The sequence below is a fragment of the Nicotiana tomentosiformis genome, chromosome 9 (assembly GCF_000390325.3).
Source record: "Nicotiana tomentosiformis chromosome 9, ASM39032v3, whole genome shotgun sequence".
Taxonomy (NCBI): Eukaryota; Viridiplantae; Streptophyta; class Magnoliopsida; order Solanales; family Solanaceae; genus Nicotiana; species Nicotiana tomentosiformis.
Genome location: NC_090820.1, coordinates 63,141,051 through 63,154,541, shown reverse-complemented (window position 1 = coordinate 63,154,541; position 13,491 = coordinate 63,141,051). Strand labels below are relative to the sequence as shown.

At 38.7% G+C, this 13,491-nt stretch overlaps 2 protein-coding genes across 2 annotated transcripts; both read left to right on the top strand.

The window, feature by feature from the left end:
• The first annotated feature begins 3,963 nt into the window (after nucleotides 1-3,963).
• On the top strand, nucleotides 3,964-6,723 carry LOC138898882 (uncharacterized). Its single transcript, XM_070184989.1, has 7 exons — nucleotides 3,964-4,086; nucleotides 4,358-4,593; nucleotides 4,776-4,918; nucleotides 5,346-5,566; nucleotides 5,661-5,983; nucleotides 6,307-6,385; nucleotides 6,505-6,723. Exons 1-7 carry the CDS (start codon nucleotides 3,964-3,966, stop codon nucleotides 6,721-6,723), a joined length of 1,344 nt encoding a protein of 447 aa, XP_070041090.1.
• Nucleotides 6,724-6,777: 54 nt separating this feature from the next.
• Nucleotides 6,778-7,155, top strand: LOC104104690 (uncharacterized). Its single transcript, XM_009612832.1, has one exon. The coding sequence runs from the start codon at nucleotides 6,778-6,780 to the stop codon at nucleotides 7,153-7,155; it is 378 nt and encodes a 125-aa protein (XP_009611127.1).
• Nucleotides 7,156-13,491: the final 6,336 nt, after the last annotated feature.

Below are 13,491 nucleotides of genomic sequence, written 5' to 3'. Positions count from 1 at the left end.
CCAAACACATGTGCATCAACATCAAGCACTGTGGAGTGCATATATATAACTATGGGAGATGAGTAAGCATAATACACTACAGAAAAGAAAAGCACGACTAAAGTTAAGTAAACAAATCAACATATCAAGAGGCATCTCGCTCATATATCATCATAGGGCCTAAACATGGTCACAACATATGTGTGAATAACCAAGTAGTCTCACTACCCATTATGGTATAAGAGAATAACACATGAAACTGACTAATGCATGAATAAGACTAATTCCAACCGATGACTCACCCATAGTAAATGTTGCACTGAGTAAGCAAATCCAATCCAGTGTAGAATACATATTCTCATTAGGTCTACCAAAAGGCTCGAAACTGATTCAACCATTTTGAAATTGGTAAATAGCCTTCCAAGAGTCCATAGTGACCCTTTAGTGATGTTCGGTTATAATTACATATTTTTAGTGCATTACTTACCTTACATTTTGGGGCTTTAATGCTAAACTATACTATATTTGTTCTTAATTCAGTCTATTTTATGTGTAGGTGAATTGGAGATGAAAGTAGAAGAAAAAGGAGACCTACAAGTTGAAAGCCTGCACAGGAGAGGTGAATGAGAGAACCTGGCGACGCCAGGCTTGAAGCTGACGTTAGGCTGGCTTTGCAAGGCAAAAGCCCGGCTGAAGCTTGCATTAGGCTGGCATTGCAAGGCAAAATCCAGGATGAAGCTGGCGTTAGGCTGGTGTTGCAAGGAAAAAGCCAGGCTGAAGCTGGCGTTAGGCCGACGACGCTAGGCCTGGGGCCAGGTCCAATCCGAGTGTTGAATACTTAATTTATTTCTGGGTTTGACTAGGACTTGTCCTACACATTTAGGTATTTTCCTACACATATAAATAGACCTAAAAACAACAATGGAAAGGGGAGAACATACATGGAGAGGACGTGACTTTGAGAGAAGATGGGAGGTACCAAACACTCGGGAGCACGAATTTGATCAATTCTTCCATTCCTTTCCTAGTGCTCATTGATTTTATGTTTGAAAATATTATTTTTGATGATTGTATGAACATGAGTGGCTAAGAACCCTATTGTTCTAAGGTCATGGTTATACATGAATGTTGACGTTTGAAGTTTAATTTGATGAAGTTGATTTTATCATATTGAGTTGTTTATTTAATTCTGTTTTTAATTATTTTGCTGCGTAGCTAATAGTGAAATACTATCTATGAATCTAGAGTTGAACTCGAAAGTGAAAATTCTAGATTGCATATAGTATTAAATAGAGCAAGTTCTTAAACTCGGGCATCGGGGAACGAATTCTCAATTAGGATAGACATATGCCTAATTGCCTTGCTCGGTTGCAATACAGGAATTGTAAATGCGTTATTGTTAATCTTAATTCCATAGACATATAGGTATTAAGTTAGCTTAAATAGGCAAGTAAGGACTCGACAGATTCTTATGAGTAATATCAACCATGTCAATCAACAATCCAGATGTAACATGATTGTTAGATAACCTGTGACCCTGGAATATTATCGCCTATTGATTATTATTCGAAATTATTTAAGTGTTGTGGTTGATTTCTAGTATTTCATTACTTGATAGTTTTTAGGTAGTAAATTAGAAAATTATCTATTTTGTGAGAAATCGCTTGAATCGATAAGTTATTTGAGTTTGAATTAGTTAAAAGTTAATCATAAGTCTTCGTGGGAACGATACTCTACTCACTAGTCTATTATTTAAGGATCACGTATACTTGCGTGAGTGTGTTTGGTCGCAACAAATTTTTGGCACCGTTACCGGGGACTTAGAAATTATCTACTTATCTGAGTTAAGTTTTTTATTAGTTATTTGTTCAAGCTCTAATTTTCAGTTTACCTTGTTTGTGTTAACGTATGCTCTTTTCTTGAATGCGGAGGAGTAGAAGTGAAAACACTCTCCTTCCTCTTGATCCTGAAATTGAATGAACACTTCACAGAGTGAGGAGGGAAGTCGAAGCAAGAACTAGAATAGAAGGAGAGTTGGACATCGTAGTTCAACCACAACCAACAGAGATGGCAGGTAATGAAGAGCGTGCGGTGATAGAAGCCGCAAGGCCCAATCTTGCTAATATGACTCAGGCTATTGTGAAGCCTGATATCACAAGGCATTTTGAACTCAAACAATACATGGTACAGCTGATTCAGTCAATAGGGCAATATGTGGGTCTATCTCATGAAGACCCGCAGAGGCACATTCAGAATTTCTTGGAAATTACGGACACTTATATTTATCCGAACATTTCCAAGGACTATGTGAGGCTGACATTATATCCCTTTTAACTGCTGGGGAAGCTAAGGAATGGTTGCAAAAGGAGCCCGCGAACTCAATCCACACTTGGGATGATTTAGCAAGGAAATTTTTAATCAAATATTTCCCCACTAAGAAGACAAAATCGCTGAGGAGCCAAATTCTTGGGTTCCAAAAACGGGATGGAGAGACACTTCGTCAAGCTTGGAAAAGATACAAGAAGCTACTCAGAGATTGCCCGCATCATTGTCAGACTGAAGGGTATTGGGTCACACTTTTTTTGATGGGCTAGATGAGGCATCAAAGATGAATCTTGATTCAACTTGTGGGGGTAGTTTCATGGCGAGGCTGTATAGTTAAATACAACTCTTGCTAAATAAATTCACTGCTAATGACCATAATTGGAAGAGAGATGGAGACTCACGAAGAGCAATTAAACAGAAGGCAGACATATTGATTGAGCTTGATGACTTCTCAACCATGAGAGTCGATATAGCAAAATTGGCAAATCAGATGAATAGAATGACAATGAAACAAACACAACAGATGCAACATGTACAACAAATGTCTATTTACTGCGAACTATGTGGTGACAGTCATATGAGTAACATGTGCCCCACGAATCCTGAATCTATATACTATGTGGGGGTAACAGAGCAGAGGTCCAATGAATCAGGATGCACAATATGGGAATACTTACAATCAATCAATAGAATCAGAATCAGTATAAGCCCCAAGGAAATTCCAATCAACCTCAGAAACCACCCATACAAATAGAAGAGAGTACGAATGACTTGCTGAAGAAGTTGTTGCTTGACAATCAACAACTCAGGACCGATTTCAGAAATCTTGAGTGGCAAATGGGACAGTTAGCAGCAAATCAAAACACTAGACCTACAAGCGCTCTTCCCAGTGATACAGAGAAGAACCCTCAAGTTAATGCAGTTACACTCAGAAACGGGAGGGAATTAGAATAAGTGCCAAAGAAGATAAAGGACAAGCCTATACCTGATGGGGAGCTGATCCCTAAGGCAATACACGAGTGAAGGAAAAATGATGCAGGTTCAGAGCCAACGGAGGCTGCAAGGCCACCACCACCTTTCCCCCAGAGATTGTAGAAAAAGAATGATGATAGCATGTTCAACAAATTTCTCTCTATGTTGAGCTAGGTTTAATTGAATATTCCATTGGTGGATGTACTTCGTGAAATTCCAAAATATGCTAAGTACATAAAAGATATAGTGGCTCACAAGAGGAAATTGACTGAGTTCGAGACAGTTACACTTACTGAGGAGTGTACTTCAAGGGTCCAAAACAAGCTTCCTCAAAAGCTTAAGGATCCTGGCAGCTTCACCATCCCTGTGCGAATTGGTAATATTGACATGGGTCGTGCTCTTTGTGATTTGGGGGCGAGCATAAATCTAATGCCCTTGTCCTTGTTTAAGAAATTGGGTCTGGGAGATCCAAGACCAACCACTGTGATGTTGCAATTAGCTGATAGGTCCACAACCTACCCTGAAGGAGTGATTGAAGATGTGTTGCTGCAAATTGGGAAATTTATCTTCCCAGCTGACTTCATTATTCTAGATTTTGAGGCTGATGAACAAGTTCCAATCATATTGGGACGTCCTCTCTTGGCTACTGGGGATGCAATAATTAAAGTGAGAGAAGGAAAAATTATTATGAGAGTGGACAACAAGGAAGCAGTTTTTAATGTCTACAAAGCGATCCAACTTCCCTGCCACTATGAGGAGCTCTCTATGATATCTGTTGCAGAGGTGGATGAGCAACTTCTTGACACGAGTGTATATCTAGACAATTCTCTAGAAAAAGCACTCATGTTGCTCGATAGCTTGGAGATTGATGATGAGGTTAAGGAGATGATGCATATCTTAGATGCATCATGTGCTTACATGCAGGGAATACACCCCTTTGAGCCCCTGAATAGGCGAAGTGGGTCTCCTCCAAAGCCGTCAATTGGAGCTTAAACCCTTACCCTGTCACCTTTAATATGCTTATTTGGGTAGTTCTGACACTTTACCTGTTATTGTTTCTTCTGACTTGTCTAAATTGCAGGAAGAAAAGTTGTTGAGAGTGCTACGTGAGCACAAGCTAGCAATTAGTTGGACGATGTCTGACATTAAAGGCATTAGTCCAGCTTTCTGCATGCGTAAAATCCTCATGGAGGACGGACACAAGCAAAGTGTAGAGCAACAATGCCGCCTAAATCCAATCATGAAAGAGGTGCTAAGAAAAGAAGTGATTAAGTGGCTTGGTGCAAGTATTGTATTCCAGTCTCTGATAGCAAATGGGTAAGCCCCGTTCAATGTGTGCCTAAGAAAGGGGGGATGACTGTAGTGGTTAATGAAAATAATGACTTAATTCCTACAAGAACTGTCACTGGGTGGAGAATTTGCATAGATTATAGAAAATTGAACAATGCCACCCGAATGGACCACTTTCCCCTCCCTTTCATTGACAAAATGCTTGATAGGTTAGCTAGCCAGGAATACTACTATTTCCTAGATGGTTATTCGGGGTATAATCAGATTGCTATAGCCCTAGAGGAACAAGAGAGAACCACATTTACGTGTCCCTATGGCACGTATGCATTCAAGAGAATGCCCTTTGGTCTCTGTAATGCACATGCGACTTTTCAAAGGTGTATGATGGCTATTTTTACTGACATGGTTGAAAGATTTGTGGAAGTGTTCATGGATGATTTTTCTGTGTTTGGGTGTTCTTTTAATGAACCTTGATAAAGTGCTTGGTAGGTGTGAAGAGACAAACTTGGTACTAAACTGGGAAAAGTGCCATTTCATGGTACATGAAGGTATAGTCTTGGGGCACAAGGTGTCAAAAAATGGTCTGCATATGGATAACGCAAAGGTGGAGGCGATTGAAAAATTGCCCCCACCGACATCCGTAAAAGGCATTCGTAGTTTTTTGGGCCATGCAGGTTTTTATCGTCGATTCATCAAAGATTATTCGAAAATTTCTTCTCCTTTGTGCAGGCTTCTAGAGAAAGATGTCACCTTCAAGTTTGATGATGCATGTCTGAAAGCATTTGAGGATCAGAAGGGAAGGTTGGTGACTGCACCAATTATCATCGTCCCAGATTGGGGACAACCATATGAGTTGATGTGTGATGCAAGTGACATAGCAATCAGAGCTGTTTTGGGGCAAGGGAGGGATAAAATCTTTCACTCCATTTATTATGCGAGCAAAACTATGAATCCAGCTCAGATGAATTACACAGTTACTAAAAAAGAGTTGATTGCAGTGGTATGGGCGTTTGACAAGTTCAGATCTTATCTAGTGGGAACCAAAAGTTATCGTCTACACAGATCATTCAGCTATTAGATACTTATTTGAAAAGAAAGACTCCAAGCCGAGGATGATTCGTTGGGTCCTCCTATTGCAAGAATTTGACTTAGAAATCCAAGATCGAAAAGGAACAGAGAATCAAGTGGCTGATCACTTGTCCAGATTAGAAAATCGGAACCATGTAGCTGAAGGGGGGTTGATCAAAGAAATATTTTCTGATGAGCAATTATTAGCAGTCACCTCAAGTGAAGCCTCGTGGTATGCAGATTATGTGAATTTTATTGCAAGTGGGGTGACGCCACCAGAATTGACACCTGACAATAGAAAAAGATTCCTACATGATGTGAGGCTCTACATGTGGGATGAGCCATTCCTGTATAGGTAGTGTGCAGATCAGTTGGTGCGAAGGTGTGTTCCCGAGGAAGGGATGAATGCAATATTGCATGGCTGTCATGCTTTGCCATATGGAGGTCATCACGGTGGGGATAGAACCGCCCAAAAAGTGCTACAATCAGGTTTCTATTGGCCAAAATTATTTAAGGATGCACATGCCTTGTTAAATAGTGTGATAGAGGCCAAAGAACCGGAACTATCACGAGGAAGCACGAAATGCCTTTTCAAAATATTCTGCCAGTAGAGCTTTTTGATGTTTGGGGGATTGATTTCATGGAACCGTTCCCATATTCTAATGGTCACAGGTACATCTTGGTGGCAGTCGACTATGTTCCTAAGTGGATGGAGGCCATTTCTCTTCCTACTAATGACGCAAAGGTAGTGGTAAGCTTTGTAAAGAAGCACATCTTCACGCGCTTTGGGACTCCAAGAGTGTTAATAAGCGAGGTAACAACGGAGGAACTCACTTTTATAACAAATTACTTAATAATGTTCTTGCAAAGTATGGAGTTAAGCACAAAGTTTCCACTACCTATCATCCCCAAACGAGTGGTCAAGTAGAAGTTTCAAACAGAGAGGTAAAGAAGATCCTGGAGAAAACAGTAAGTGGAAATAGAAAAGACTGGGCCGGGAAGTTGGATGATGCATTATGGGCATATCGAACTGCATACAAGACTCCCATAGATACTTCTCCGTACAGGTTGGTTTATGGGAAAGCATGACACTTGCCCGTCGAGCTTGAACATAAAGCTTATTGGGAGATCAAAAAGCTAAATATGGATATGGCCTTAGTTGGTGAGAATAGGTTGCTGCAACTCAATGTGCTTGATGAGTTTCGATTGAACGCATATGAAAATGCCAAGTTATATAAAGAAAATACGAAGAGGTGGCATGACAAGCACATCCAACATCGAGAGTTTGAGCCGGGTCAAGAAGTTCTCTTGTTCAATTCGAGGTTAAAGCTATTCCCTGGAAAGCTTAAGTCTCGTTGGGCAGGTCCTTTTGTTGTGGTAAGTGTGAGGCCTCACAGAGCGGTGGAACTGCGTGATACGAGCTCAAGTGGTACCTTCTTGGTAAATGTCCAGAGAATAAAACATCATTGGAGTGGTGACATTGCACGTCATAAGACCTCAGTGGACTTGGTAGATGTTTAAAGATGTGTCGAGTCGTGCCGCGACGTTAAATCAGGCGCTTGTTGGAAGGCAACTCACCTTTACTACTTTCTTTTATTTTTGTTTTTATTATATTATTTTGTAGTGTTTGTTTTGATTTTGTAGGATGATAAGAATAAGAAACAATGTCATTGGAAGAGTGAAAAAGTGAGTTAGATAGTGAGAACTAAGTGTGGGGTGCCCACACAAAGGACCATACTTGGGAGAAGTCTGAGTATCCCGTGAGCTACTAATTCTTCGGCCTTTGGCCTACCAGGGAGTCTCTTTTTCCCTTCTTATTATTTATAGTGTGCATTGAGTACATTGCACAATTTTAAGTGTGGGGTGAGGAGATTATTTGGGTGTTTTTCTGTTCTATCTTAGCTTAGTTGTAGTACTCGTTCTTAGTGTAGTAAAAAAAACACTTTCATAAAATTTTGGACTTTTCCCGATGATGGATCTCATTCGAAAGGTTTCTTGAAGGATTTAAGTTGAAAAAAAAAGATTTTCTTTTGTTAGGTAGTGTATCAATTCTCCCTGGTTTTTCTTTGTGTCGCGGTTCTTTTTCAAGGGTTTTATTTGAACCGAGTGTAGGTAGTTTTATATTTTTTAGGAGTAGGAGCCACTGTGAGATGAATTAAATTGGAGTAATATCTCTTAACTTTGTTATGCCTTGAGAATAGTGAGTACTTTGGTTGTGACGCTTAAGCTCGGTTTTTGACTCTTGTATAAGTAGCTTAAATCGTATGATCTTAACTTTACTTAACTGCTTTGACTAGAATTTCTTGATGAGTCCAATCCTAAGTGAGTTATGTGCCATGTGTGTGTCAGGTTTGTGTGTAATTCTGTGCATTGCATTTGATGTCTAGAACTTGCCCCGTGTGTTTGCAAAGCGAAATAGTAGTTTTGTTCAGTATTGAAAGTGATATAGGCCTGTCTTTGTTGAACCAATTATATAATTTACCCACCTTATTGTTATGTATCGTAGTTAACCCCTTTGAGCCTGTAATCTTATTTCTTTGGCAACCACATTATAAGCCTTACCTATTTGTTTGAATTAACCATCTATTTGAACATTTTCACCTCTCATGAGCACTTAAATTGTTATGAACTTTGTAAAAGTTAAAGTGTGGGGTGGTTGGTTTGGCTTTTGAGTGGAACTAATGAAATAAGGAGAAAGGTGCACTGTTTTAAAAATAATAATAAGAAAAGCCACTTGAATTGAAAAAGAAAGAAAAGAAAGGAAAAAATAGTTGTATTGTTGTGAAAAATATTCCTTGATAGTGGTGACTCTTGATATAATTGTGCTAAAAGAAGTATGGAGTTAATATACATTGATGTGAAGGTGGAGTTATGGTTTGACATAAGTGTGGGGTTAAATTTTAAAGTATATGTATTAAAGTGCTTAGAGAGGTGTAGTCACTCTTATATCCAAATGTATCCTACCCGACCCGTAGCCTACATTACAACCAATTAAAGTCCTACTTGATCCTAGACTGAATGAGCTCAATTAGTAGAGTAGTACACTACGGGCAAGCCTATGGGGAATCTTTTGTGGCATATGAATGTTATTTATGAGAGTGAGTGAATTCTTTCTATCTTGAGTTCCTAATTGTTCTTAAATATTTATTGTGTATGGAACTACTCTCTTTCGTTGTGTGAGGGCACTTGATTCATGAAGGAAAGGTAATGTGATTGACCTCTATGTTAGAGTAAGTGAGTGAGTTGTGAATAATACGTGGTACTTGTGAGTCAAATTTTGAGGTGAAGATGTTACACTCTTGTGCTTAGTCTATTTTAAAAATTCTTGGTGTGATGAGTTAGGAGAATTGTTTAAAAAGGTCGTGTCTATATAAAATGTAGTTTGATTGCTCGAGGACGAGCAAGAATTTAAATGTGGGGTAGTGATATTTGGTTATAATTACATATTTTTAGTGCATTACTTACCTTACATTTTGAGGCTTTAATGCTAAACTATACTATATTTGTGCTTAATTGAGTCTATTTTATGTTTAGATGAATTGGAGATGAAAGTAGAAGAAAAAGGAGACCTACAAGTCGAAAGCGTGCGCAGGAGCAGTGAGTGAGAGAACCTAGGGACACCAGGCTTGAAGCTGGCGTTAGGCTGGTTTTGAAAGTCAAAAGCCAAGCTGAAGCTGGCGTTAGGCTGGCGACGCCAGGCCTGGGACCAGGTCCAATCGGAGTTTTGAAGACTTAATTTGTTTTCGGGTTTGACTAGGACTTGTCCTACATGTTTAGGTCTTTTCCTACACATATAAATAGACCTAAAATGCCACTGGGAAGGGGAGAACATACCTGGAGAGGACGTGACTTTGAGAGAAGAGGGGAGGCGCCAAACACTCGGGAGCACGGATTTGATCAATTCTTCCATCCCTTTCCTAGTGCTAATTGATTTTATGTTTGAAAACATTATTTTTGATGATTGTATGAACATGAGTGGCTAAGAACCCTATTGTTCTAGGGTCATAGGTATACATGAATGTTGACGTTTGAAGTTTAATTTGACTAAGTTAATTTTATCATATTGGGTTGTTTATTTAATTCTATTTTTTATTATTTTGCTGAGTAGCTAATAGTGAAATACTATCTACGAATCTAGAGTTGAACTCGAAAGTGGGAATTATAGATTTCATATAGTATTAAATAGAGCAAGTTCTTAAACTCGGGCATCGGGGAACGAATTCGCAATTAGGATAGACATATACCTAATTGCCTTGCTCGGTTGCAATACAGGAATTGTAAATGCGTTCTTGTTAATCTTAATTCCATAGACATATAGGTATTAAGTTAGCTTAAATAGGCGAGTAAGGACTCGACAGATTCCTATGAGTAATATCAACCTTGTCAATTAACAATCCAGATAAATCAATTAGTTATTTTAAGCTAAGAATGTAACATGATTGTTAGATAACCCGTGACCCTGGAATATTATCTCCTATTGATTATTATTCGAAATTATTTAAGTGTTGTGGTTGATTTCTAGTATTTCATTACTTGATAGTTTTTAGGTAATAAATTAGAAAATTATCTATTTTGTGAGAAATCGCTTGAATCGATAAGTTATTTGAGTTTGAATTAGTCAAAAGTTAATCATAAGTCTTTGTGGGAATGATACTCTACTCACTAGTCTATTACTTGACGACCATGTATACTTGCGTGAGTGTGTTTGGTCGCAACAATATCTTCCACACATGGTAACCCAAATAGATCCTAATCTTCCAGTCTTGATCGTATATTTCTAACTAGTACAAACTCAAATATAGAAAAGCTACATCTCGAATCCTTTCTTATTCATGTCCTTCCAATAACACATATTACACAAATTACCCATGATCCTCTACAACCTTATGAGACCCAATGCATAAAATGCAATTCCTCTCAAATGTCTTATTCATTACACAAATAACAGGTTGTACAACCATTAGAAACCAAAGAGATAGTCTTCCTCTAAGAAAATCCAATCTCTAAACCTCTAGAATACAAGAATATCCATACCTGATCTCTAACTCTTACACTTAAATGATTGCCATGTCACACATACACTATCACCTCATGAATAATACTCCCACCAATCTTTCGTGTCAAGTAGAAAAAATCTATATATCAATGGTTACCAACCACACGATTTATGTAGTATTTAGTCAGAACTTCGGAAAATCAATACATAACGTGTCTTTTACAACACATGCTCTTCTTTACTAGCATCCACTTATGTGTGGGAAATAACTCTTGACGTCTAGAACTCATGATCTTCCTTTTGAAACTGAACTGCAACTTGTCCACTCAATCTCAGTCCCCCATGATTCACCGTATCGACCATGATATTATATGCAAATCCGAGAAACTCTCTATCAACTCAAAATCACAAGTAGGATGGTCCTCCTCATAAATATTTCATTGACTAGAATTATACCACTTCACTAAATTAAGGAATGAATCACATGTAACAAACTTTCTATGTCCATAGAAGTCATCAACCTCAAAGTCGTGGTCAAAACCATCGTAAACACTTTGAAACCCATTTGCACATGACCAAATCATTAGAACTGAAGCCCTCTAAATCAACTAAGTCTTGCAGGATGCCAAACCCAAAATCCCATTCGTATAAGTATCTAAAATACCCGATTTACCGAAAAAACCGATCCATGATATTACTATGCTGGTCCAAGATACCACTATTTGACCCATCTTTTTCTATTACTCTAGATTACATCAATGATGAATCATAAGTGCTCCAAGTCCTCGTCATAATTCCATGCCAATCACAATTCCCAAAATAAGAAAAGCATCTAGTAAATCCTCACGCATCACATCCCAAAGCTCAAATCCACCGGAATCATATTTTGAAAGACAGCCACTCTACTCTAGTGGCCCAATACATGACCGAGCATAATGAACAATCCGTGCCGCATTGCACATCATCTCATGCAGAATAGATAACCTTTCCCACAGACAACCGAGTGAATATCTTCTCATTCCATACTACAACCAAAATGAATGCCGAACCTAAGTCATTCATCCATCCCCATGCACCATTCAAGCGTAGCACATCACATATCTTATAAATCCCTATCCTAGTCAACCGCGATGCCACTTGTAAGGCCCCGTAAAAAACATTTCAAATGAAAATAATGTTTCGTGGTACCGAATTGGTTTTATGTGTTGAGTATAATAGAACAATGCACGTTTATGATCGGAATTTTTGGGTTGAACAATGCACCAAAAAATAAAAGAAAATTGTTGGCGGAAAGGCACGTTTATGCGGTCCATTTTTGAGCTATAATCTGATATTTTAGAGTTAGAGGGAGTGCCCTAGAGTGAGAAGGTGTCCTTCCATAATTGTTCTTCAATTATTGCTCATGTTTTGGAAAATTAAGAAGGGAAACACACTAGGTCTTCATCTTAGAGGTAAGATTCTACACCCTAACCCCTAATTTTGAAATTTTCTGAAAATGGGTAATTAGCAAGATATTTTTGGGCATGAGAGTTGTTTATTTTACATGCATGTGAGATCAAGGGGTGTAGGAAGATTGTTGAACTAGGAATGGTAAAGATTGGGTTGTGGGATGATGGAATTCTCCATAAAAGGACCTTGAAACCTTATGCACACCTAGTGTTTGATAAATTGCTCAAATGAGCTAGAACCATGATCATCTTCCTAATTTTGGTTCAATTTGTTATATTTCTAAAATAGATTGAAGTTACTAAGAATTTCGGAACATTTAGAGTGTAAGGAAGCTCAAATGAGGTATGTTGGCTAAACTCTTCTTTAAGAATTATAATTCTCGTTATCCTTGTAAGTTCTGAGATGCTGATTAAAAATCGAGTATTCTGATAAATTTTGTGATGAAGATATATGTTCAATTCGCATTTCAAAGGCTCTTATCATATTGCATTATAAATTGAGGATATGTCCCAAACTATGGATTGTGTATCCATATATTATAATTTCAAGTCGTGATTTATGTGAAAGTTATTATTCTAAGTTGTGTAGTGATTGTGATTGTGATTGTGATATACCTCCACCAGCATATATTGGGGTGAGGCAGCATGACCGCTTTGTGTGGGGATTATGGTATTATAGGACTGCACCTCCACCCGCATATATTGGGGTGAGGCGGCATAGCCGCTTTGTGTTGGTATTGGTATCGTTGATGCATTTCCACCCGCATACATTGGGGTGAGGTGACATAGCCGCTTTGTGTTGGTATTGGTATCGTTGATGCATTTCCACCCGCATACATTGGGGTGAGGTGGCATAGCCGCTTTGTGTAGGTTCATGGTACTGTGGTTATACATCCACCCGCATACATTGGGGTGAGGCGGCAGGGGCGTTTGAGTAGAGTTGTGGTATTGTACTTACACCTCTACCTGCATACATCGGGTGAGGCGGCGAGACCGCTTTGTGTGAAGATGGTTACAGAGGATCTCCTCTTAAATCCTATAAATGTTATTGATATCTCTTAAGAAGCTTGCTCTGGTTTAAACGGTTATATATATTATGCTATTGTCGCCCTGATTCATCATATTCATATTGTATTTCTAAATCCTTAAATTGGTGTTTGGTTTTTATACTAGTACTATTCGACAGTACTAACGTCCCTTTTGTCGGTGGCGCTGAATCTTTAAATGGATGCAGGTGGTTCCACATCAGGAGGTATTGATCAGTGATAGTAGTACACCTTCTTCCCAGCTGACTTGGTGAGCCCCACTTCATCCCAGGGTCATGTATCTTTTGTTCTTTGTGTATTCTGTTTGAGGTATAGCCAGGGCCTTGTTGCCGGCATTATCATTGTACTCTTCTTTATCTATAGAGGC

Excerpts from the sequence above, each read along its gene's own strand:
- LOC138898882 (XM_070184989.1), top strand. The coding sequence starts at position 3,964 with ATGAGAGTGGACAACAAGGAAGCAGTTTTTAATGTCTACAAAGCGATC. Across the intron at positions 5,567-5,660 it reads AAAAAGAGTTGATTGCAGTG|AAAGACTCCAAGCCGAGGAT; the intron begins GTATGGGCGTTT and ends TTATTTGAAAAG. Across the intron at positions 6,386-6,504 it reads CTAATGACGCAAAGGTAGTG|TATGGAGTTAAGCACAAAGT; the intron begins GTAAGCTTTGTA and ends GTTCTTGCAAAG.
- LOC104104690 (XM_009612832.1), top strand. The coding sequence starts at position 6,778 with ATGGATATGGCCTTAGTTGGTGAGAATAGGTTGCTGCAACTCAATGTG.